The sequence below is a fragment of the Hydra vulgaris genome, chromosome 14 (genome assembly GCF_038396675.1).
Source record: "Hydra vulgaris chromosome 14, alternate assembly HydraT2T_AEP".
Classification (NCBI taxonomy): Eukaryota; Metazoa; Cnidaria; class Hydrozoa; order Anthoathecata; family Hydridae; genus Hydra; species Hydra vulgaris.
In genome coordinates, this window is record NC_088933.1 from 17,573,059 (window position 1) to 17,600,959 (window position 27,901).

Below are 27,901 nucleotides of genomic sequence, written 5' to 3' on the forward strand. Positions count from 1 at the left end.
TTTTCAAATATTAATTCCATGTAACAAACAACAAAATATTATTTTCAAATATTTATTCCATGTAACAAACAACAAAATATTATTTTCAAATATTTATTCCATGTAACAAACAACAAAATATTATTTTCAAATATTTATTCCATGTAACAAACAAAACAATGATAAACGGATAATTTTTTAAATTAGTATTGTAGTAGTTAAACGAGCTTTAACAACGTTTCGATCTGTGTAAATCAATTAGCTAAGGAACGCAGCACTTTTAACTAAACTTATTGGGCATGCATTACAAGCGACGAGTCTGCTATTTTCTGATCCATCACTAGTTTTCTTTCCTTGGTCATTCTAGGTCGCGAAGCTGTAAAAGAAGACGATATGTTTGCTGTGTTTAAACTGTCGGTGCTATCAATATTTGCATAATGTGTACTAGAAATATGGTGAAGGATAATGTTTGTATTAACACCTTTCTCAGCTAAAATTGCCTCACAGAGCTTGCACTTAACGTTGTTCTTATCGATTCGGTCTGCATAACAAATTTCTATAAAGTTAATTACATTTCTTTTTATTGCAATTATTCTAAAGGTAAAGTATAAAGAAGAAACAATAACAAATAGCTTTTACAAAGCATAAACTTGTTGCAAATCGAGAAACACTATTTTCTTATAACATTTTAGTTGTTTAAAATAATCTTTTTGTGCTCACATTAAAAAAACTAAATTTTTTTCTAATTTTTTTTTTAAACAAATTGTAATAATTTAAGTATAATAATAAAAATTGCTTAACTGAAACTTATATTTCTTTAAAAGACTTTTAAATTTTTTTTTTTAGAGACAAGTTGTAAACAAAATTTAGGAGTTCCGATTTACGTAAAGGAAAACATTGTACATAATGTGTGGTTTATTGTACTTAATATTGAACATAAGTGGGTTTCTGAATAAGAAACTCATAAAAACTTTTAGAACTTATATATTTTCTGAAATTCTGATTGTGATTAAAAAATTAACTATAGAAAACTTGAACATCAAGATCTTCAAGATCTTCTTTTATATATCAAGTTAATATTGTTAAATTGTTTTGAAATAATTTTAAACTTAAAAAATGAATGAATTGAATTTGAAACTTATCAAACTACGGGTACCCGTCAGTTAAAAATGCTACCCGGGCAATATCAAACGGGTTGGTACCCAAGTGCCCGGGTACCCGTCAAAAGCTTTAGGTCCGAGGTTCGATGCCGGCTCTTTCAAAATAAGCAATAATGGTAAGGAAAAAGAAGGGAACTTTTTGTTTAAATGCTCTTCTACGGTGCTCAGTGATAAGTATGTAAGGACTTCTTAGTGCACCTGTAATAACTAATTTAGAAACAAAAATAAACCATAATTCCCCCACCCCAAACGTGAGAGCAACAAGTTGATAATATATTTATTGTACTATTCTCAAGTAGAGTTATATTTTTATCGATAAATTTTAAGTTTCATAGCAAAATATTTCAGCGTTTAAAAATTATGACCAAATAAAATTTGTAATTCCATCGAATTGTGGGGGTTCAGACTATATATGGAGCGGTGGGGAAAGGGAACAAAAAAGTGATGCCGTTTTTGTTCCCAGACTCCAATCATCGCAATTTTTTGAAAGGCACTTTTATTTGGCATAGACATAAATATATAAATGTTATGAGTTTGCTCCATGTCTGGAAGTTAGCTACCTCAAAGACCAAAAAATGCTGGATCCGCCCTCGATGCTATCCTACTAAGTTTGAATAGCCCGCATTAAATTTTCTTTTTTTTAAGCAATTGTTTAAACAAAAAAAATAATTATTATAATAATATAATTTAAAAAAGGTAAATAAGAAAAAAATTACCAAAATAGCCATACCATATTGCTTTTATCTATTATAAAAATCCCGAGTCATAAAAAAAGTCTTTTAAAAAACAAAAGTTTGTCAGCGCCTAATTGATCTTTGGGAGAGTAAAGTTAAAAAATTTATTGCAATTTTTATTTAAAACTTGGGTTTAAATTCTTAGAATATTCCGCCCATTCCTTGTAAAATTGATTATGTATAATCTGTTAAAATTTAAATAGTTTACACAATTTTAGCAGATTTCAAAAACATTTAAATGTATCCCCTAAAAAGTTTAAAAATAAACTTTATTATCAAAATTAATTATATCTTGATTGTTATTATTAACATTACTTTTATTTATAGTATTGTTGTTGTTGTTGTTGTTGTTGTTGTTGTTGTTGCTGTTGTTGTTGTTGTTGCTGTTGTTGTTGTTTTTGTTTTTGGTTGTTTAAGAAAATAAATTTTATAATAACATAAAATAACTAAGTGTTAAATCTATTAGTAAAAACTAGTAAAAACTAAAAAAGAATGAATGGAGGTAAGTAGAAAAAATTGGAGATTTTATTTTTAAAACGAAGAATTAAAATACATTTTGATTTGATAACATTTGATGACATTTGATTACATTTGATGACAAATAATAATAAAGCATGGAAAAAAATTTCGCCCGGTTTGAAACGGACTTTTCCGTATCTGCTACCATTTTATAGGTTGGTCCAATATTATAAATATAGCGTTAACTTATAAATTTGTTGTACACTAATAACACATAATATTATGGCAGATACTAATGAACCTATAACTGATGCTGATAAGGTATAGTTAAAATTGAGAGGAATTTTTTTTTGTAGTGTATACATCAGATAGATAGTGCTGACATTAATTTTATTATTTTTAAAATAAATAATTTTATACATTGAAAGCAGTTGTATACAATTGAAAAATGTAAAATATTTACATTTAATTAAAAAAAATAATAATAATATTAAAAAAAATAATGATAAAGTTGTAGTTATACTAATTAAATATTTAAGGAGAATTATTTTACACATAGGTTAAAAAAAATCTATATTTTGAGACTAGATTTTGAAGTATACATACGAAAAAAAAAAAAATATTTTATCTAGAAACGTTGTTGCGATTGTAATTATAACATAACAATTTGATGCAAATATGTTTGTGAAACAGATTTTTATGATGAGAAAATTTCTATATTTTGAACTAAGGGTAAAAATTTTTCAAAAGACACAAAAAAACATAAATCTGCACCCTGCATCACCAAATTTTCTGAAATTTGGCACAAATGTTTAGATACATAACTTAGGAAAGACTGTAAATTTTTTTAATAAAATTCTTATTCGTTTAGGATATACAGTAATTCGAAGTTTGTTTGAATTTGACTGAAAAATGAGGGGGTAAAGTGCCAAAAATGTTTCTGTTTATTATTACCCTAGTACAGTGCTTCTATTAATGCTGTGATGTTGAAACTTGGTACCAAAAGAGTTTAAAACCTGCTAAATCTCTCAAAGCAAGGCAATGTAGTTTATTTTAGGATTTATAAAATGTACTCAATAATGACAAAAAAGGGCATTGACACTTATAGCTATAAAAAAAATCTGACTGATAGAAAAAAAATTTGTTTTTATTTTCCTAAAAATAAAATGTATATCAACTTTACGAACCAATTTTTTTGGTTTTATGTTACTTGAGGAGTCATTGAGTTTTGATATGAACACAAAACTTTGTGATATTTTAAAAATCAGGCAATCTATCTCAACTTTTTAAAGATTAATCAAATCAGAAATTAACAGTTTAATAACTTTATTATTTGTATTAATTTTTTACAACAAAATTATAATGTATAAAAAAACTTTTTGAAAAATAAATACTTAATTTAAATGATTTTATATATGCTTTTCATTCACATTATTTATAAATTGTACAAAGAGTAAAATGTTAAAAAAAAGTATGGATAAGACATATTGGTAAACTTGAAATTACGTGTTTATAATAAAGCAAAATAAACTTCTAGCTAGTTTAGTTATTTTCATTTCCTTCAAATTTTCATATTTACTAAAGATTTCATATTTACTTTAAAGGGTTTCATATTTACTAAGGATTTCATATTTACTAAGGATTTCAACAAATCATTTTACCATTCTATACTTTTTTAAAATACATAATCAAATGGATAGTTTTAAATAAAAATAGAGTCACTTTGAAAACTTTCGAAAAATGGAATCTTTCCGAAGTTTTTTGTACAGAAACTGCTGAAGAGAATGGTGTTGTTGTAAAAATCTTTTGTAATGTATGTGCTGTTTATCAAGAGAATATCCTGGTCAATACCAAAGAAGCAATAAGAACATCCGCATTACGTTATATAAGTGGGACATATGACATTAAAAAAGATGGCATTTCTCTGCATTTACAAAGTACTGTCCACAGAAATGCGATCCAATTTTCAAATGACCTAAAGGAAAATAAAGAAGCGAAAGCAAACGACCAAGATCAACAAGTTAATAGTCAGCATAAAATAACCAAAACTAAAGTGTAATATATTACAGTTTAGTTTTGGTTTATTAGTAAAGCAAATAATAGATTTTTAAAATGTTTTAAGAACAATAATTATAAACTATTTTAAATATGAGTTTAGATTTTATTTGTAACTTTTGTTTCACTATTAAAACTATAAAAAGTTAAATAGTAGAAAGAATAAATTATCTTTATGGTTCTTTACGCAGTTTGAAAATAACAATTCGGTTTTTGAAATTACTCTAGTGATGCAAATTAACTTTTAAGGATATAAATATGTAAGCTGAGTTACTTTAAAATGCGTTAAGTGTTTTCGTTGGGATCATGGTTAAATTTTCTTGCTAACAAAACAAACATATCACTACAGCATTTAATTTTTTTAGTTCAGTTAAATTGTTATTTACATAACTATTTCTATTAGCATTGTTATTAATATTTATATTTAAAGTTTAAACTTTTAATTAGCTGTTTTAGTATGTTAATGAATCTTTTATTTAGGTGCGCATAGCATCAAGTTTTATTAAAAATGCACCTCCTGGTGAATTCAATGAAGTTTTCAATGGTATGTGGTGTTTAAATGTTTTCTATGTTTAAAAAATTTTCTAAATATTTATTTCCAAAAATAGGTCAACTTAAAATTTTTGATGACTTTATTTGATTTTAAAATTGTCAAAGAGTCAGATTTTTTTTTATACACTTTTAGGCTACACTTTCAATTGTTTTTTAAGTTGCCCAACCCTTGTTGTGATATAAGACAATTTAAATATAAACAATAGTTCAGGTCTCTTAAAGTAAACAAAATATATTATTGAATATTAATAAATATTTATGAAAGTATACATATAAAATAATGTAATTTAGATATAATAACCTTTCTGATTTTTATATTCTATTATGTGCATTATGCAGATAGGATAAATTTGAAATTTCAGACTTCCAAGAACAACAGCAATAAATAAGCAAATGCAATAAATAGGCAAAATATAGGCAGCTTGTTGCAGTTTAGAACTCAAATATATCTAAAAGCAAAATGTACATTCGCCTAAAAAGTCCAATTTTCAGCCATTTTTAGCTGCTTGTAAATTTTTCTAACACTTTGTTTTGATCTAAGATTAACAGCATATAAGATCATTAGACCCAACTATCTGAAAATGTAAACATAAACTTGTCAAATTCACACCAAAAATACCAGTATTTTTAAATAACCCTATTTTTCAATTATCAACAGTTGAATGTGTTACAAGAAACCAGTGCCCTTCTAATCTGCCTACTGGCCTATTTGAAGGGTGTAACTAATTAAAAGACATTTCTTAATAAAAAGAAAGATATGGTTGGTTGCCCTCTCCTTGATCTGGTCTTTATAGTAGATAGGGGCTTGTGCCCCTATCTACTATAAAGAGAACAGTAACTTTTTAGAGACCTTTATTATGCTTCAAATGAAGGTCTCTAAATTAATTTAGATACTTAATATCTAAATAAATTTTAAATTGAAAGCGTTATTTCTTTAATTTCTATTTTATTATAGGCGATCAGTGGTCTGGACCCCACCATCCCCTAAGGTGGGGGTGAGGGGTGGTTGGGGTTAGGGGTGGTTGGGGTGACACCAATTAAGAGGGGAAGGAGAGGCCAAAAGCAAAAATTATTTTTTCAAAAAATTTTTATTCAAATTATATTGCTGTATATATCATTTATTGAAAAATAATTGCTGCGCTTTTATTAAAAAAATAAAATTTAACTTACATTTTGTAAAATTTTTGATGCAGCCTTGCAACACATTTACAAGGAATTCAATTTTAAGTAAAAAAAAATGTTTAGGAAGGATAACGGAAAAAACAATTGCTATAAAAGTGAGCTCATTTTTAAGAATAAATAAAATTTAAATATTGAACAATATTTGGTAATATTTTTTAATAAATTTGACAGTTAAGTTAAACGCAAGCATTAACTTAAATTTTAATAAACTTGAGTATCTTTGTTTAATCAGAATAAAATTATGTATTTTTGATAAATTAGTTTTAGATTAAATCATATATTTTGTTATCGGAATTAAATTATAATGATCTTTGCTTCTAGCTTAAATTATTAACATTTTTCAAGTGAAAAAATCAATCATTACAATAAAATAAAAACAAAATAAAAATAACATATCATAATATAAAATAAATATAATATGAAATAAAATTTAACTTTTATTTTATTACAAAGTTATTTTTTATTATTAAATAGAAATTTAAATAATTTTTTTTTTATTCCAATCAAAAGTTGTGTAAATATTCTTGTGCTTGCAAGATGATAAATAAAAGTTTTTATTATATATATTTCTTATATGTTTTTTTTTTACACTTTGTTTAATAACTTGGTACACAAAAAAATTTTTATCGTTAACTATAAACAATTTTGTTTTCTGTTACTCAATATTTTGATAAAATAATTAGTTTAATAGAGAGTTTTCGTAGTTTTTAATTTTGAGCTTTTTTCATTAGTAAATATATCTGACATAATTGTCATTGAAACTTTTGTAAAAAACTTTTTCACAATATCGTCATTCAAAAGTTAATGTAGTTTTTTATAAAATTAATTACTTCTTTTATCTTATCACTTATAAAGTTAAAAAATTATAAAAAGTCACTTAATGGAAATTTACGTATGCACTAGGCGTGCATAAAATTGCTTTACAAGTATGTAAACTTTCTCTTTTAGACAAGGTGCAAAAACGCATTGTAAACATAGTTGGACCATCTCTTGCAGCCAACCTCCAACCATTATCACATCATCGTAATGTTGCTTCTCTTTCTCTTTTCTACAAATATTATAATGGGCACTGCTCTAAAGAGCTAGCGTCTCTTGTGCCATCTACTAAAATTCATTCTCTTGTTACTTGTCATTCAATAAAGCCTCATCCTTTTTCTGTGACTGTTCCTAAGTGCTCCAAAAACGCTTATTTGTCTAGTTTTTTTCCTCGAGCATCAGTTCTTTGGAATTCGCTTCCTTCATCTTGCTTTCCTGATTTATATAATTCGCAATCCTTTAAGTTGCCCGTCAATCATTATCTTGCTCTACAATCTTCATCTTTTCTCTTTCATTAACTTCCAACTTAAATTAGTGGCTCCTTGCAGCCTTGTTGGAAGTGAAGATGTTTAAAAAAAAAAAACTGCCGGCAGCTAAATGTTTTAAAACAAGGTCTGGAAAGGCGTGGAAAATAAGCAATCAAAAGCGAGCGATCGATTTGACCAGCTAACATGCATAATTGACAGTCAAATTTTTTTTTCCTTGTTTAAATTTTTATCTGAGTAATAGTTCTTCATGACTAAATTTTATGTAAACAAAAATAACTTAATCCTTGAAAATTAAAGAATTTTTATTCTTTTTAATGCAATAATTTTAAGCAAAATTACAAGCTAATGCTAATAGTTTAAAGCAACTCTTGTGCGAAAGTCTTGTGCGAAAGTCTTGTGCGCGCAGATTTCCATTTAATTAAAAAAGGAAGAGACCATCCCAAAATTTAATTTTAAATTTTTTTTGAATATTGAAGCAATTTTTGTAAAATATTAAAAAAATTTAAAATGAATATTTAATACTAAAAAAAATAGTTTTGTGAAATGTGTATATAACAATTACTTATGTTACATAAAACAAATTTTTTACTAAAATGTATTTGGAAATAAATGTTTTCTCTGATTCCTTGATTAATACTAGAAAAAAAAAGGTGCAAATGCCCAATTGATAATTTTAATTATTAAAAAGAAGTTTATTCATTGCAATGATTTTGCGAATAGCATTAAAGCTACGAGAAAAATAAATGAAATGATTAAATGAAAAAAAAATGTACAGTGTGAAGAGAAAATGTTCTTAGTTAAATACAACAATTACAAATAATTACAAAACAAGAAATTCAATCTTTAGAGTTAACAACGTTAAAGAAAAATTTTATATCTTTTTGCACATTTTATATCTCTATACATTAAAATCATTTTAAAGCTGCTAATATTAAAAATAATATTGTTAGTTAACAATGATGTTATTAACACTTGTGCAGAGCTATTTAAATTGAATACTTAATACAAAGTAGACAATTGTTTATATAACACTACTTATAAAAATTACAAATGTTACATAAAACAAGGTTTTTGCTAAATATATATTTTTTAAGAATCTTTTTATAGAAAAAAATAAGCGCAAAAATAAAATTTTTTAGTCACCTTTGTAGTTTGATGACCAAACTGGTGCTGCAAATTCAATCAGTGGTCTAACAAAAGTTGTATATATCTTGACAAGATGACGATCTAAATAGACAAAGGTGTTTTTAATCATCCCCATTATTGCATTTGCTTTTAATGAACATGTTATTATGGTTTCTTCCATTTCAGTGATGTTTCAAAATTTACACCAAGATCAGGTTCATTTGTCGAATTTCTGATTAATCCAGCTTAAAAATTTTCCTTTTATTCCATATGCATTCAGTTTTAACATAAGTCGCTTGTGTGGCACGGTATCAAATGCTTTTGCAAATCCAGCATTATAACATACACAGGTATATTTTTTGATAAACTGTGCGTAATAAAATCAAGAGTCTCTAAAAGATTTGTGGTACACAATTTCTGTTTCACAAAACTTTGTTGGCATCAGATTAAAGTTGTCAAAAAATTTTTGCGTTTCATTTCTCATAACTCCTTCGAATATTTTGTATGCTATTGAGGTTATTGACACAGGTCTGTAGTTTGATGCATTTAACTTACATCCTTTTTTTTAAATTGGTGTTATATTTGCAGCACGCCACTGTAGAGGCAGGTTACTTGTGTTGTAAGATGATTTGTAGATTAACGTAAGTGGCAATTCTACTGACTTTGCACATTGCTTCAACAAAGTAGGATATAAATTGTCTGCACCACATGCTTTGTATATATTTAGTATTTCAAGTTGATTCAGAATATTTATGTAATCAATAAAATTGTCATTTATATCAAGTGTGTGACTTATTAGTTTATCTGCTATTACTGGCATTGTGTTGCTTTCGTTTTCAAAGGCGCTATGAAACTGGTTGTTTAGAATATATGTGATCTCATTTTGGTTATTTGTTACAGTGCCATTAGTGTTCAAAATGGCTTTAGTTGATTGCTTTGTATTATTAATGTATTAAATATTTTTATTAAAATAGTAATAAAATATTCAATCATTTTTTTTTCAACAAGAATTCATTTTGGGTAGTCAAAATAGCAATTTTAGTCATTTTGGACAGTTGTTGATTGTTGACTGTTCATTATTTTCCTCACTATATATGTGTGTGTGTGTGTGTGTGTGTGTGTGTGTTTATATGTATATATATATATATATATATATATATATATATATATATATATATATATATATATATATATATATATATATATATATATATATATATATATATATATATATATATATATATATATATTAGGGCTTGCATGCGATTAAAATTTTTAATCGCAATTAATCGCATGATTAAATTTTTTGATCATAATTAATCGCGCGATTAATCGAACACTATAATTTAAATAAATAAAAGAAACAAACAGGAAAAGTTTTAAAAATCATTTGATCTATTTACATGCAAATGATAAAACATCATAAAAAAGTTCTAATTATAGTTTATGCTGTTTCTAATACAACAAATAAAAATAAAATATTTGAAAAACTTGAAATAAAAAATTTCTTAAAGCCAGTCTTTTAAACATAATAACATGTTCAATGAATCTGGCAGCAGAGATGATCTGTGCTTGTCTGCAATGAATCCATCGGTTGAAAACAGTCTTTCGCATGGAACTGTAGTCGCTGGAACTGACAAATATTTCTTTGCAATTGTTGCTAATCGAGGATATGAACCTTGATGTAGCTTCCACCACTGAAGAGGATCTGAATCCATTTTGGCGCAGGGTTCTTTTCGATATCGACTCACTTCATCTTCACTTGGGGAATCAACTTCATCCAGATCTGGTAGATTGAATACCATTTTAAGATTTTTTGCTGATGCCTGTTGCAAAATAATTATTCAAATATTACCATATAGATAATATTTAACTATTTCAATTAATATTATATTACTCATAGAATTTATCTATAAAAAAGGTTATTTTGATAAATGCAATTTTGAATCCATTATTATGCCATTAGATTTATTCAATTAAAAAAACCCATCAAATTTATTACTACAAAATGCTCACCTCTTTTGGTTCTTGTTCTATTGATACTGGTCTGAGATCTGGAACAGATTCAAGAAGCTTCGATAATCTCTGCCAGACATTTGATCTTTCATTTGAAGCTATAAACGATAAATTTTTAAATCTTGAATCTAATGCTGACGAGATTTGCAACCAACTATCATTCGAAAAATCATTAAATCTGCGCTCCATTTCATTTACAAATTTTCTTTAAATAGCGCGATGTAACGAGGATCATCATCTTGAATAATCATTTCATGTGATAAGTGGCATATAATTGGTAAAACCACTGAACTAGATACGTATTTATTACCACCTAACAATTCAGAAGCCACTTTGCATGGTTGCAAAACATCAGCAATTTTTTCCATTTTTTCCCACTCTCTTTCTGTCAAAGTCTGTAAGTGATGGTTTTGCTCATCAAGTGTTACTGTGATGGCTTTTTTATGTTTCAACATACGTCTCAGCATATCATACATGCTATTCCACCTTGTAACAACATGCTGAATTAGATTTTCTTGTGGCAGGTCGAGGTCAATCTGACTTTCATGTAATTCCATATTATTTGCTGGACTATGTTTAAAATGTCCAACAATTCTGTGACATTTAGCTAGTGTTATGTCAAATGCAGTCTCCTCAATGGCAGATTTTATAATTAGCTGAACGGTATGTGCGAAACATGGAAGATGTTTGAAGGGAAAACTTGATACAGCCTTTACAATGTTTCTACCGTTATCGGTACCAATAGAAAATATTTTTTCAAATAATCCCCATTCATCTGCAATATTTCTGATGTGGGTTGAAACATTGTCACTTGTGTGTCGGTCCAATGTTTGATGAACACCTAAGGCAAATGAGTTCAACATCCAGTTGTTATCTATTAAATGACATGTTAAACCAAGATAACTGACATTACCCATTGAAGACCAATGATCACAGGTAATTGCTATACTAGTAGCCATGTTTATGAGGTCTATTTTTTTTTCTTCTCATCTTCATAGAGTGTTTGCATTTTTATTTTAATTGTGTTTTGATCTGGATCTGTAACAATGTTGAGTGGTCGACAGCTACTTGCAACCCAGCAAACAATGGCTTCCGTAATTTCCTTTGATTTATTTGCAGAAATTTGTTTATTTACGCCCTTTTGTGATTTAATACTGTCCTCAATTGTAAGTTGTTTTGACGAACTCGCGATCTTGCTTTGATTTTTACTAGTAGTTGCGAAGAACACGTGTTTACTGTTCAAATGATACTGAAGCGTTGTAAGACTTCGGTGATATGCAAATTCTTTGGAACAATATTTACAGATAACCAATTTTTTTGACTCGTCTTTAAAAATAAAGGCTCCGTTGAGGATAGATTGATTGCCGTTTGAACCCATAATTTAAATTATTAACAAATAAAGTTCATCAGGATAAGATATTAAAAATTTGGAAATTTAATAAATTTATTGACAAAACAACAACGCGATCAAAACAATTTTGAAAACAAAAAGTATAAGGTAAGAGAGACATAATTGAGACAAAAAAAATAAAATGGCGTCATCACAGGAGTAAACATTGATTAGAAATAAGAAAGTGGTATAGAAATTTCTTTATTGCTCAAAAATTATTTTTTTGATGCTAACCAAAATTAGCATTGCCAAAAAAATTTATGATCTAATCTAATCGCCAAAAAAATTTATGAGTTAGAAAATTTGATCTGCGTTAATTTTTTTAACTTGCGTTAAATTATTAGCGCTATAACGCGTTTTTAACGCGTTAACTTTGCAAGCCCTAATATATATTTATATATATATATATATATATATATATATATATATACTAAATCAATTTTCATGGTGTTTTTGTTTTTTTCAATCCCAACATAGTCTTTTTATCTGGGATTTGTCTGGAATTCTTATCATTGCAGTAAAATGTTTTACAAGTTTTAAAATAACCTTGCTGAATTGATGCTGTTTTTTATTGTATATCAACTTTGCCATTTAAATTTTGCTTTTTGGACTGAAAGCTCTTTCACCACTTTTCTGATAGACCAAGATTTTATCAATATCAAAATTTGAAGTTTCAACTTCCATTACAAACTTTATATTTTTCTTTCATGCATTTAACAAGAAAGACTTGATTTTCTGCTTTGGTTTGATTCTCCTTTGGAACTCTAATATTTTTTCATATTTGTTAAGAACAAATTCAGATAAATTTTTTTTCACTGATAAATGTTTCTCGTTTAAAGTTCATGCACTCAATTATCTCTTATGTATATTAGTTTGTTTTTTTTGTTGTTGTTTTTTTTCTGTTAAATTTGCTTCCCCTAGGTTTATAAGAGAGCTACTCTTAACTTCATAAGAGGGCTACTGCAGTCACAAAGACTACTCATTATAATTTAGTTTGTAACTCTCTTTCAACTCTAAACTCTGAAATACTAACCTCATTAAACAAAGCTTTGCAGAAAAACAGGTTGAGTGTGGTACTTCCAGAGTGTAGAGTGGAACCTTGAATCAGAGGTGTAAAGTGCAAGCTTGAATTAGAAAGTTCTATAGTGATAGATCTTTCTATTAGACTTTATAGACAAGTGAGTCTACTACCACATTAGTCATATTTATTAGTCATATACAAAGAAGACAAAATGTCAATAATGCAAATATTTGCCATTAACCTTCAAGTTAAAATATTATGGTGTTAAAAATATCATTTAAAATTTTATGACTTCTTAATAACATTTTATAATATGATTGTATGACTATATAGATTAATACTGTTAAATATTTGCCCCACAAAGAATATTCATATTTTAAAAATAATACTTAAGCTAATGTTTTAAAGATATTTTGTTTACTTTCAAAAGCATTGGAATTTATTCAAAAATTAGTTTTAATGAAATAATTTTGTTTATGTCATGTGGTTCATGTTGCTGTGATGATAAGTTACTTAAAAGCAATACTTCTAAACAATGCCAATGATTGGTTAACAAAAATTTACTTTATACACATATTATACATCACATAGTTTGTTTTTACATTATTAATTAGTTAAACTTTTTAAAAATTGATTTAAACACAAATTAAAAAAAAAAACAATTTTTTTAATTTTTTTGAGTTTATCAAGTTTTAACATTTTTTGTTTAGATGTGCGAATTTTGCTAAATAATGATCGACTTTTAAAAGAAGAAGCAGCTTAGTAAGATTTAATTTATAAAAGTTTAACATTTGATTTACATTTATATATAAAATATATATATTTTAAAATGAATGTTTAATGCATTTTATAGTACTGCTACCATTTTTAAATTGTTTTTACCATTTGTGTGGTAGTGGTAGAGCGCTTACCTCACAAGTATGAAGTTCCTACCCCACCACGTCCCTGGTAGTGCCGTGCTGAACTTGTTTCTTTGCGCAGCGGCCTTGTTTGTCAAGGTTTGTGTTTCAGAGTTTGAGAGTTGAGTGGTTGTTACCACAGTTAAAAGTAGCCTTCTTGACTCTGGTAACCTTCATAACTCTGGGAGGTGAATTAATATTAAAAAAGAACTAAAAATTAAAAAAATTGTTTTTAATTATTTTGTTAAAGAGTGTTAAGAAAGAAATTTTTTTTTTTTTAGATTATTCACCTCCCCAAGGCCCGAAGAGGGGCCACTACAGTCGAGGAGGCTACTCATTTTTTTGTGTTTTTTATTTTTTAGTTGTTATTCGTGGTGCAACCCTCTCTCAACTCTTTAACTCCGAAACACGAACAAGGCCGCTGCGCGGAGAAACTAAGTTGAGCGCGGTACTTCCAGGGACGTGGTGGGAGTCAAACTCCGAACCTCTCGCTTACAAAGCAAGCGCTCTTACCACTACACCACTACTGCATTATATTTTCACCACTACCGCATCATATCATTTTATATTAATGATATAAAAGCACAATCCATTCTATTTGACCCTTTTTCTTATATTCCACTAAAGAATCTATCATTTAGACAATTTTTGAATGTCATTAAATAGAGAGGTGAAATTATAACTAATTTCAATGTGATAAACAAGATTATATTAAGTATAAAATTGTTTTAAGAATAAATTTATAAAAAAAAATAATCTTTTTCAAATACGGAATATAGATTCTATCAATAACTTTTTTTATATTAGTTTAAATGATATTTAACGCGGTTTTTAAATTAAATCAAATTACAATGTGGTACTTTAAAATATTTTCAAAATATCAATAGTTTTCAGGCTCCTGTAATAAATAAGATTTTAATAATTAAAAGCAAAGGGTTTTAAAGTATTTGTAAATTGTTTAAGTGAAAAAACTACTAGCCTATATATCGGCATGCACTTTATCTAAAAGTAGAAAAGTAAATGTTATCAATAGTTTACAATGTTACTTTTTTTATTCAAATTATTTGGAATCTACATTTAGCCCTAAAAGGAAAAATGACTAGAATATGCGAGATCTCTGCTAAATGGGAAATTTTTTATATAAAATAGCAACTCAAAATGTGGGCTGGCCACTAACATTAACAAACTGGTTACTTTCAGTTGCCCTTCTGTCAACCGACCAAAAGCCTGAATTTACACTACTGTAAATTCGGACTTTTACTGTAATAGTTTGACAAATCAGCAAACACGCAAAGTTTAGCATAAAATTGACAGAAAAACAAATTCAGAGTTTGCTATTTTTTCCTTAGAATGACGACTTTTGACTAAAAATTTGAAAAACAAATGAAGCGTGTTTCCATATTTTAGGAATTTAAATGAAACATTAGTTTTGTCGATTTTATTTTAATTATTTTGTTTAACATTTAAAAAACATTAGTTTTTTTGTTTTTATTTTATTAGTTTTGTTTACAATTCTTTAGATTTAGAATTGAATAGAATATTTTTTTGTTTTTGTTTTAACTTAATTTTATTAAGAATTTGAGTAGAACATATTGAGATATTTATTAAAACTTTAAAGAAAATAATCAAAAAAACTTATGGGCATTTGTATATAAATACTTTGTAAAAAGTATTTTCATCATATAGATATATTTTATGAAGAAACTTAATTAAGAATAGTAATATTTTTACCACAACGATATAAAAATTAGGTCTGTAAAAAAATTACTGAACTCAAACACTGTCAGGTCAGCAGCATTGTGAGCTATATATTCATATATATGTATATATATATATATGTATATATATATATGTATATATATATATATATATATATATATATATATATATATATATATATATATATATATATATATATATATATTAACATAATAAGATTACTTGAAAAAAAATAAACGTGAATTTTTGTTTGTATTGGTATTTTAACGCAAAAATGTGGTCCTCCAAAACATTAGCAACTTTTTTTTAACATGACGAATAATTTTTCGATCGGTGAAAAAACATGTTTTGAGTGGTCTTCCGCCCTTATGCTCTGTTTCTAAAGGACTACCTTTAATAAATCGTTTGATTATTCGACATACAATTGCCTTGTTAATGGAGTATTTCGTTGCGATTTCCTTTTGTTAGACTCCTTGCAATCTTTTATAATACGTTCTTGAAAAGCTAAATTATACTTGTTTCCTGCCATTATTATCCAAAACAGCATATATTCGCGATCTTAAATTAATATTGTAATAATTGCAACACTCCATATTCATCTCTGGACAAAAATTAACAATTAGTTGATTCTGTGAGTTTTTGTGATTAATTATAAAAAGTTGCTAATGTTTTGGAGGACGTTTTTGCATTAAAATACCAATAAAAACAAAAAAACAAGTTTATTCATTTTCAAGTAGTCTTATTATGTACAAATCTTTTTTCTTATATGTAATATTAAGCATTTTTTGTATTCAAAGCGTAATTAAAAAAATAAAATTGCTGTAATTAGTATTCAAGGTAGAAAAAAAGCATTTATATATATATATATATATATATATATATATATATATATATATATATATATATATATATATATATATATATATATATACATATATATATATAGCAAGCAACCTTGATATATATATATTTATATATACATAAATATATATATATATATATATATATACATATATGTATATAAATATATAAAACAGTAAATTTAAAACAATACCATAATGCTACTTGAAAATGCCAAAATGACATTGCATAATGCCATCTGGCAACCTTGATATATATATATTTATATTTATATATACATATATATATATATGTATATATATATTTATATGTATATATAAATATATATATTTATATGTATATATAAATATATATATATCAAGGTTGCGATATGGCATTATGCAGTGCCATTTTGGCATTAGTGGCAAGTTGGCATTATTTTGGCATTTTCAAGTAGCATTATGGTATTGTTTTAACATTTTCAAAAAGTTTAGACTAAAATTTGTAAAAGTTGGAAATAAATGATTGAAAAATAACAAAAATTTCTAAAAATAATTTTGGAATGTTTCATTCATTTTTTATTCACATTTATCTAACCATAAAAAAAGATACCATTGCATTGTCTTAACATTATGTACTCTAATATATTTTTTATGTTTGAAGAAATAACTTGAGAAATTGTAGAAGTCATTCACATAAGTTAAGTTTAAACTATATGTTTATATATATATGTTGTGTGTACACACACACACACACACACACACACACACACACACACACACACACACGAGGCTGGTGTGATTAGGGGTGTGTGGTACAAAAGTTCTATTAATATGATTAATTATATTGATTGAATTATATAAATATAGTTAATTTAATATAATTGTTTTTTAAAAAGTTATATTTATTTAACAATTAATCATCCAATTTTTTTTATTAGGTATTTCGTTATAATTATATGAACCATAATAAAAGTGATGATTTTGAATATTAAAATAGCTATGTGATTACCATGTATCAAATATTTTTCATATTATTTAATATTAAAAATACTACGAAAAAATTGTAGCATTGAAAATAATGGCAACTAAAAAATTATTCAAAATTAAAAAAAACTGTATCTAAATTAAAACAATTAACATAATGAAAAAAGTGCAATAAAGTAATATTACAAGATTTAAATGTGTAAGTACTGAAAAGAATAGTCAATAATTTAAAATATTTCCCAGGGTTCTTTTTTTAAAATCCAGTACTTAATATCTGTGTTTTTCAATAATTTGTAACAAATATTGTTTCTATATTTCATCTTTAAAGTGTTAGCAAAGTCTATGATGAGTTTCATGGCACATTCAGCAAAATCATTAACAACTTTGGCATGACGAATAAACATAGCTTCTTTAAAATCACTTTTTGTTGTCCACTGTGTTTGCAGCAAGTGTAACCAGGCAGTTTCAATTCTGAGTAGGTTGAACAGGAGCCAAGATTTCTTGCCAATCAAATGTTCTATTTTTGTGGATGAAACCAACCGTGGAAAAACTGATACTCTTTTATCCAGTTACATGTCTCTCTTTACATTGATAAGTTGTCTGGCTATTTTTTTCTTTTCCAATTCAGGCACCAAACTTGAAAAAAAAGAAAAAAATGCAGTTTCTTTGGTTAGACACCATAGATGCCTGTTCAGTGCAAGAATTGAAGCTTCACCAACCTCTGGATCAATTTTTTTGAACATGTGTAGATCATGCCATAACTGGAGATTGTTTGATGGTGCATTGGCTGCAGAAGGGTGGCTAGCCAAGTCTTTACCTAGAATAGCACATTAAGTATGCAAACATGACGCAGTTTCTCCATTTTATCTTGATCATAATTCAGCTGGTCACCAAAGACATACATCTTAGCACTATATATAACAGTTGCCATCCAGCGAGCATGATGGTGTGCACCAGGCTTTAACCAGTGTATATATAACAGTTGCCATTTAGGGAGCATGATGGTGTGCACCAGGTTTTAACCAGTGCACCCCTCGAAAAGGTGTTTCTCCAAAAAGTACTAGCATGAGTTCAGAACATTCTTTGTAATCATCACAAGGCATGCTGCCACCCTCTGCTGAAGTCAACATTTGTCACTTTTTTTGATAGTTGTTAAAAAGTTAACAACTTTGTCTTTCTGCTGTTTAAGACGGCGATCAGTGTAAAGTTTTGAATTTTGATTAATCTCCGATGGTTTTACCAAATTTTCTTAAATTCTATTTTCAGGAGTGTTAGGATCAGATGTTGGACCAAAAATATTTTACCAGACAGAACATAAAATTCTTTCCATTAAATGATTTTGTCAAGCAAAACAGTAAAACTTCTTGTTTAGCAACGTTTCCAACTTGTGTGCATGCACCATTTTTCCACCCAGAATTTGATGCTGTGGTATCAAAAGCTAGTCCAACAATTGACTGTTCTACCTTCCACTGAACTACAAGAGAATGGCTGGTCTTAGCCATAGTTGCACCAGTTCCATCAGAGATTAGTGGAGCCCTAAGTAGTTTATCTTCTCTACAGTTTGGCATCCCAGCTATAAGAACACCTAGCTGTTCAGCATCCTCTGGAACAATTTTCCCATTCCAATGTAATATAACATACTTTGGGGAAACAAATGTAGTTTCAATCTCATCCCTATATTCTGTTCCTGCTGCCTTTTTTTTATAAAGTCACACACTACAAATTATCACCACCATCATATAGCTGCCATGAAAACTGTTCTTTTACAAGCTGATAAATTTAAGCGATCTGCATTGCCTAAATTTTTTCACTTATGAATGGATTGCATGGAAGAGCCAGTGTAATTAATCCATTTTTATCAAGATGGATATTTTTTGGTTTCGTAGCAGATTCAGGTGGGTTTTCAAAATCTTCATCTTCAGAATTGTCTGAACTACATGTAATACTTGAGTCATCTGCAAATTGCGAATCTACTTCAGGATTTGAAGTTTCAGGTTTTGTTCTTGTTGTTGCTGAAAGATTTTGTCTTCTTTTTCCTTCAACCATTCTTCTTGTCGATTCAATTCTCACTCTGTATTGTCTGTGTAATTTTTTTTTGTATGCTCGGTCTTCTGATCCCAAAATAACTTGCTTCTGATATCTAACTGCCGTAAGAAATTCAATATCTTTTTTCTGCTCGCTATCATGGAGTCGATCAGTTTCTTCTTTTTTTTTGAGCATCTTGGTGAGCAAAATAAAAATAGTTTACAAATCATCAACAAACAGTTTTTCTTTAGCTTCATTGGAATGACATCCAATATATATATATATATATATATATATATATATATATATATATATATATATATATATATATATATATATATATATATATATATATATATATATATATATATATATATATATATATAATTGTAGCCGATTTGTTGAAGTCACGAGGTTGTTGTTAAAAGAGACTTTTTTTTACCATAAAAGTCTCTTTTGACTACGAGATAAGGATATATATATCTAATTTTTGATTACTTCAACACTGTGTTTCACCATCAGTAGGTTCATCAGGAAGAATGTCTAATCGTAAAAAAATTTTCAAATTATAGAAAAATTATTTCTACAACGATTACAATTATGTAATAGCTGTAGTATTTTGCAACCAGGAAGTTGCATCAACTACATTAGATAATTAAAAAATCATGAAAAGAATTCTTTAGAATTAGGATAAATTTGGACTGGTCATTTGTTATAATAATTTTTTAAACTTATTTTTATGTCTGCATTTTGAAATTAATTCTGACTTTTTATTCAGTAAATTTTCTTGATCTAAATAATTTCAAATTTTTCTTGTGAACATAGTATACATTTTTGGAAATGTTGTTATAGGCAGGCGCAGTTTTGAGGATAGACCAGTTTAATTTAAAATTAATATTTTTTTCTTTTAGTTGCCAAATATATTTAGACAGCATAGTCTCTTTTAAGTATTTATGTTTAAAAGATTGTTTGTGATTGGCATAACATTTTTTCCATTTGCCCTCGGTTAAGCCAATATAATGTTTATCAGGGTTGTTTTGCGAGGAAACAATGCATTTGTAAATTTGTATTTACGCGCACACACACACACATTAGTTTGCTCTGGAAAACTGTAGCGTAGATACATATATATATATATATATATATATATATATATATATATATATATATATATATATATATATATATATATATATATATATATATATATATATGTATATATATATATATATATATCCTTATGTCGGAATTGAAAGAGATTTTTATGGTAAAAAAAAGTCTCTTTTAACCACAATCACGCGAATTCAACAAATCAGCTACATTTGTATGTTGTCTGAAAGTCAAAGCAATTAAAATAATGCGAAAGTACATTAAGTTTTTTTAAAAACCTAAGTAATAATAAATAGAAAGTTTTTTAATTAATAGTGTTTTTGTTTTTTAAAAACAAATTTTTAAAACATGCACGTAGTGTTGCTACATCGACTATCTTATAGTCTGCTGCTACAAGGGAGTGCTGCTACATCAACTATCTTATAGCCCTCTGCTACAAGAGGGTGCCACTACATCGACTAAGGGTTTGGTTAAAGCTAGCAATCTATCATTTAAGAAAAAAAATTGATTAGTGTTTTTAAACTTTTTCTGGTCTGGTATATTAGCACTCTCTCTAAAACTACAGTTTATGGAAGATATATAATAAATATATATATATAATATAAAAGATATATAATATATATATATATATATATATATATATATATATATATATATATATATATATATATATATGTATATAAATATATATAGATATATATATATTTATATATATATATATTTTTTTCAAAAAATAATTAAAATTGTTGATATAATATTACCTTTTTGAATTAAAAATTTATAAAGTTTTGTCATGATAATTGTTGTCTTTAAAATGCATGAGTCAAACGGCTTTTTTTTTTTGAAAATTTATTTGTTTGAATTTATTTATTAACAAGTAAATAAACACTGAAATGATTTATTTACTTGTTCATTATTTGTTTCATTTTAATGTATTTCAATAACTTAAATTTTTTTGTTGCTTTTTAAGTGCATTTGCTGAATATAATACAGATCAATTTACTCCATGCAAGTTAGATGGTGTTGAAGATGCTGTAAGTTAATTTTCATTGTATAAAGTATTTTTTAGAGCTTTCCTAAACATTTTTTTATTTTATATTTATTTGTTTACTATATTGCTATCATTTTGTAAATCAAAATTAAATTTATTTTTAAGGTTAATTAAATTTATAGTTAATAAACTAAATTAGTACTAATAGGGTAGGATTATTTGTTGATACATAACAGTATTATATAATTTTGGTAACAATACTAAAAATTCAAAAATAATAATTTTTAAGTTCGTTTTATAGTAATTGCTTTTAACTATTGTAACTTCATTCAATATAATTGTTTATTATAATACAATGATAATAAATCATTCTAGGTGGTTGAAAACTTTTTAAAATACAGAAAAATGTTGCTAACAGTGGTTTTTTGACTTTATGTAACAAACAGAACTCTAAACTAGTGTTGTCTCAGTAATCAGTAATAAGTATATAAGTTGAAAGTGGCTTTTTTTTTTTTTTTTTTTTTTTAAACATCTTCGCTTCCAACAAGGCTGCAAGCAGCCACTAATTAAAGTTGGAAGTTACTGTAAGAGAAAAGATGAAGATTGTAGAGCAAGATAACGATTGACGGACGATTTAAAAGATTGCAAATTATATGAATCAGGAAAGCAAGATGAAGGAAGCGAATTCCAAAGAGCTGATGTTCGAGGAAAAAAACTAGACGAATAAGCGTTTTTGGAGCACTTAGGAACAGTCACAGAAAAAGGATGACACTTAATTGAATGACGAGTAACACGAGAATGAATTTTAGTAGATGGCACAAGAGACGTTAGCTCTTTCGAGCAGTGCCCATTATAGTATTTGTAGAAAAGAGAAAGAGAAGCAACATTACGACGATGTGATAATGGTTGAAGGTTGGCTGCAAGAGCAGGTCCAACTATGTTTACAATGCGTTTTTGCACCTTGTCTAAAAGAGAAAGGGCATCATTAGAAGATCCGCCCCAGATATGGCAACAGTATTCCATACAAGGCCGGATTTGAGATTTATAGAGGTAGAGAATAGAATCCAGAGTAAGAAAGTGGCGAGCTCGATAAAGAGATGCAACCTTAGCAGATGCTAATTTTGCAACCGATTTGATATATGGTTTCCAAGAAAGATTGGAAGTAAGAGTTAATCCTAGAAGATGAAGAGTAGGTGACTCATCGAGTACATCACCGTTCATAAATATAGGAAGTTCTAAATTATTGCGATAACGATTGGCTGAAAAAAATTGAGTTTTATCTGAATTAAAGTTCACCAGCCACTGTGAGCCCCATGCTGTAGCAGAAGTGAGATCCTTTTCAAGCTCAAATGCCCCCTCCAGGCAATCAGAGGGTGTTGGTTTCTTATCACGACAAGAATAAATGGTAGTATCATCAGCAAACAATGCCACCTTAGATGTGAGAATATCTGGAAGATCGTTAATGTAAATTAAAAAGAGTATAGGGCCAAGGATAGAACCTTGAGGAACCCCTGAAGTTACAGAATAAGAGGAAGAGTGTTGTCCATCGAGGACAACTTTTATGCTACGATTGGAAAGGAAGGATTCAATGATCTTAAAGATGTTGCCGGATACACCATAAGAAGAAAGCTTATGGAGAAGACCAGCATGCCAAACTTTATCAAACGCTTTTGAAATGTCAAGAGCGATGGCCTTAACCTCTCCACCTTCATCTAATGCACGATAAAACCTGTCAGTTATTACTGTTAGCAAATCAGCTGAAGAACGAGAAGATCGAAATCCATATTGATGGTCAGAAAGTAAATTATTAGATTCAAGATGAGAAATTAAGTGTTTGTTAATTAAAGATTCAAAAACCTTGCTTATGATAGGAAGAAGACTTATGGGACGGTAGTTAGACGAATCAGATCGCTCCCCAGAATTTTTGAAGATAGGGATAACAGATGCGGCTTTCCAGCAGGCTGGAAAACAAGACTCTGATAAGCACTTGTTGAATAGTTTTGAGAGTATAGACGACAGCTCTGGAGAACACTTCTGCAAGACAATAACAGGTATGTTGTCTGGGCCACAAGCTGTAGAAGAGTCTAGACAGGAAATCACTTTAGATACAGATGCTGAAGTGATATGAATGTCAAGCAATGAATCAACCTGTTTGTTGGCAATATCAGGTAGAACGCAATTAGTGGAATCAAGAGATGATATTGATGAAAAGTTTTTAGCAAACAGTTCGGCTTTGTCTTTAGGTGAGGTGACAAAGTCTGAACCATACAAGAGAGGTGGAATTATAGATTTGCCCTTATTATTGATATTATTAAAGATTCTCCAGAAGTCACGAGAGCCTAATTTTTGAGATGAGATACGAGATTTCATGACCTGAGAATAGCGGGTTTTGGCGTTAGACAAAACCTTTTTACAGTTGTTTCTAGCAGTAATAAACAGACGTCTGTTTTCTGGAGAATTGTTTTGCTGATAAATATGGAAGTAACGGTTTCGATTGGCAATCGCAGCAGCACAGTGTGAGGAAAACCATGGAGGAGAGTGAGGCTTGACCTGGAATCGTCGAGAGGGAATAAAAGATTCCATGCCAGCCTGAATCCACGAAGTTATATAAGAAGCACATTTGTCGACAGGAAGTTGAAAGATTTCTACCCAAGGGCCATCACGAAGAAAATCACGGAAAGAATCCCAGTCAGCTTTACTGTAGTTGTAAGAGGTTCGATAGTAGGGGTATTCAGGTGATGAAGAAGAATGAGATATTAGTTTTAAAGAGATCAAACTGTGATCAGAAGCACCTAAGGGTGAATGTGGATAAACTGAGCACTGACTAGGATCAGAAACAAGACATAAGTCGAGTAGAGAAGGTAAATGATTAGGGTTGTCAGGAAAGCGAGTTGGAAAGTTGACTATTTGAGTTAGGGATTGAGAAAGGCAAAAGTTGTGGGCTTTAATGCCTGCAGAGTCACTGACACTAGAGCCAAGCCATTCAGAGTGGTGAGCATTAAAGTCACCGAAAACAACTATATTAGCTGATGGATAAAGAGAGAGGGCTTGGTCAATATGATCAGAAATAACATCAAAAAGAGTACAGTCTTGAGATGAAGGAGATCGATATAGAACAAAGAGAAAGGCAATTGAGTGAAGTGGTGCTAAACGAAAGCACATGAAAGAATAGTCTGTGGATTCAAACCTAGTTTCACGACAAACAGGTGAATTCTTACGAATATAAATGCCCAGGCCAAGCATGTGACTATTGGAGTCTTTACGAATCAGAGGAAGATAACCATCAACACTAAGATCACAAGATGAGACAGCCGAACTCAAATTAGTCTCACAAAGAGCAAGTAGGTCTGGTGAACTTTGCAAGAGATAAGACTCAACAGAAGAAAAGTTACTTCGAAGACCACGAATATTAGTGAATGATAGGTTTAGAGAACTTGGTGATGATGATGGTTTTTTGTGTTTTATAGTTTTTGGTACTTTATTCATTTTTAAATTAGATTGAAGAACTTGACTCAAAGCATAGATAGTACTCAGAACACTGTTTAATAGCCCAAGCAATTGCCTCATTACTACTAATAAACCCTAAGCCGTAACAAAGGGCTCCAAATGTGGCCTCCGCAATGCACACCAAAAGTACAAACAGGGACACCATCCATGCGCAACATGGCACTGTTAATACTTTGATATTTTTCAGCTGTTGATGGAATCAGCCTCTCTGAGAGCTACCACAGAGTTCGGGAAACCTGACTACCAGCCGGCCTCAGAACCATAAAACTGAGTTTTAGAGCTGTACCCTCATAAGGAGATAATAGAATGAGTTGCCTAGTCATAAAAACAGTGACACAAGCAAACCCATGCATTGAGTCAAGAAGATCCAGCATTCAACATCCTAAACTGAAAACAATGTATTAAAAATACATCTGCGCCAGCCTAATAGATGAAGAAGGGGTGCGAGGCTGGTCAACAGATAGAATCTGTTTACCCCTTAAGTCTTTGCCTAGGAGGCCTTCTACAAGACAGTAGCTGGGTGCATTTAACATCTGCCCAAGATGAGTATTTTTATTGAGACACCATCTCTAGCCTTTACTCAACCAAGAGCCCCAAGGCAGGGGGTGTTTTAAATCGGAGTTGGCATCTCCTAGCCTTTGCCTAAAAAGGCGTATCCTACAAGGCAGCAGGACATGAAGCAGATTGTACTGGGTTACATGTTACCAGTAGCAGGATAACCTGATCTGACAACAGTTTCAAACAGCTTCCAACAAATGTTATATACCCCTAATCTACAATACCAACTTCCAAGTTGAAATTCTTTGATGTCAAATTAGATTCTTTGAATCTTTAATGAAATAAAGAGACTCATAATAAATCAACAAGAAACCACAGGAGAAACCAACCTATCATTTACTTTATTTTGTAAATTACTCATTATTTTGAAAAATGTTTCAATGTACTAGCCAGAAATTAACTTTATATTAGTTCATGAGATGACAAGTGTTACAATATTATCTTAATCATTGTCATGGAACTTTAAATACAGCAACTTACCAAAATCCATGGTATAAGATACCAAAATCCATGGTATAAGAAAACATTTGTTTTTATTCTTATAAAAATGATGTGAAGCAGTGTCTCAAATGAAATGAAAAAATACAATATTGGGTTAGAAAAATGATCAAGAATCATATGAGGAAATTAGGCTTTAAAAAAAATCCAAACCTAGCTTTAAAAAAACTGTTTAAAAATCTTTATAAAAGCAGAAAAGAAAGAAAATGATGGGCTAATATCATCAGACCAAAAACTTTTCTTATTAGATTTTTTATATAAAAGTTTTAAAAGAGTTTACATATTATTTTTCAATTAAGTTTCAGACTTCAGGTGGTCTCTCTTTATATATATTATTAATGAACACAAATAGTGCAATAAGATGCCAGTGTATGATCAAATGCTTATGTATGATAAAATTTAGTTTCCACCTATCTTATACATTAGTTTATAATCTTTTCATTGGATTTTCCTCTCACTGAAGTTGAGGATAATCTACTAAAAAAGCCCATTAATATTGTAGAGACTGAATTTCATTACCTTAATTATTTAATGTTTTCAGAAAGTATCATTGTATTTTAGCATCAAGTTGTTCATCTGAAAGAATATTCTGCATGATTTATTGTAAACCCAAGATGTTCTAGATTAAATCAAAAAAATGTTAAAATATGTTTGTATTGTTTTTAGAAAATTTAGAAATTTAAGAAATGATACTGATTGTATAAAATATTATAATTGCAATTGAATATATATATATATATATATATATATATATATATATATATATATATATATATATATATATATATATATATATATATAAATATATATATATATTTATATATATCTTCTATAGCGTATTTATGTAAGCATTTGCTCACTAGTTTTGCTTATCTTTACAGCATACTGAGCTTTTAGAAAAAGAAGAAAAAAATGAAGAATAAAGAAAGAAAAGATTGCTGCCCCATGCCAAACCCTCTGTCGATGCAGCAGCACTCCCTTGCAGGTCGGGATGTTTGATACTCAATGTATGACTTAAGCCCCTGGCATGTATATAAATATATGTATATATATGTATATGTATATATATATGTATATATATATATATATATATATATACACATATACATATATATACATATATATACATATAAATATATATGTATATGTATGTATATATATATATATATATATATATATATATATATATATATATATATATATATATATATATATATATCAATTTGATGGTTTGTTGCAGATTGGCAAAAAAAACTCTTTTATCAACATCATAAAATGATCCCATGCTGGAAATGCTATAGTTTAATTTAAGAAAATGTATTCTAAATGTTAAAAAATGTAATCTATTATATACAAGAAGCATTTTCTATTGGGATATGCTAAAATATAAAACAAAATATGCTATAAAGCACACGAAATCAACAATTGGTTATTTTTTATTGTATTTAACAGTTGATTGAAAATGAATATTTTTCCAATCATTCTATGTCAAACAAGATGTATAATTAAAATTCAAGGAAAGTGTTTTCCACCGTTCTCTGTCAAACAAGAGTTAAAATTTTAAAGAAAAAATAAAAGTCGCTAAAGTAAAAAAAAATTGGTTTATACCAAAATTTATTTCATTCTCAATTGAGTTAAATATGAAGTAATAGAATTGGAAAACATGAGTAGTGTTTTTCATTAAAAACATGAGTATTGTTTTTCATTAAAAACATGAGTAGTGTTTTTCATTACAAACATGAGTAGTGTTTTTCATTAAAAACATGAGTAGTGTTTTTCATTAAAAACATG

The 27,901-nt window shown here is 28.3% G+C and overlaps 2 protein-coding genes across 2 annotated transcripts in view; one reads left to right on the forward strand and one right to left on the reverse strand.

Annotated features, from left to right (window-relative positions):
• The first annotated feature begins 2,497 nt into the window (after positions 1 to 2,497).
• The window catches only part of LOC100206101 (F-actin-capping protein subunit alpha-2), a 37,763-nt gene continuing 12,359 nt past the window's right edge, over positions 2,498 to 27,901 (forward strand). The window contains exons 1-4 of the mRNA XM_065817428.1: positions 2,498 to 2,653; positions 4,868 to 4,931; positions 13,688 to 13,739; positions 21,527 to 21,590. Coding sequence (XP_065673500.1) covers positions 2,615 to 2,653; positions 4,868 to 4,931; positions 13,688 to 13,739; positions 21,527 to 21,590 — 219 coding nt within the window. The 5' untranslated portion in view covers positions 2,498 to 2,614. The remainder of the gene's footprint in view (positions 2,654 to 4,867; positions 4,932 to 13,687; positions 13,740 to 21,526; positions 21,591 to 27,901) is intronic.
• LOC136090590 (E3 SUMO-protein ligase ZBED1-like) lies at positions 10,008 to 10,787 on the reverse strand. The gene is made up of 2 exons (XM_065817386.1): positions 10,567 to 10,787; positions 10,008 to 10,376 (listed from the first exon to the last, which is right to left on the reverse strand). Exons 1-2 carry the CDS (start codon positions 10,753 to 10,755, stop codon positions 10,059 to 10,061), a joined length of 507 nt encoding a protein of 168 aa, XP_065673458.1. The 5' UTR covers positions 10,756 to 10,787; the 3' UTR covers positions 10,008 to 10,058.

What these genes read in the sequence shown, in the direction of transcription:
- LOC136090590 (XM_065817386.1), bottom strand. Translation starts at nt 10,755, where the DNA reads ATGGAGCGCAGATTTAATGATTTTTCGAATGATAGTTGGTTGCAAATC. An exon ending in TAGAACAAGAACCAAAAGAG is followed by an intron (nt 10,377 to 10,566) that starts GTGAGCATTTTG and finishes ATTTTGCAACAG; the next exon opens with GCATCAGCAAAAAATCTTAA.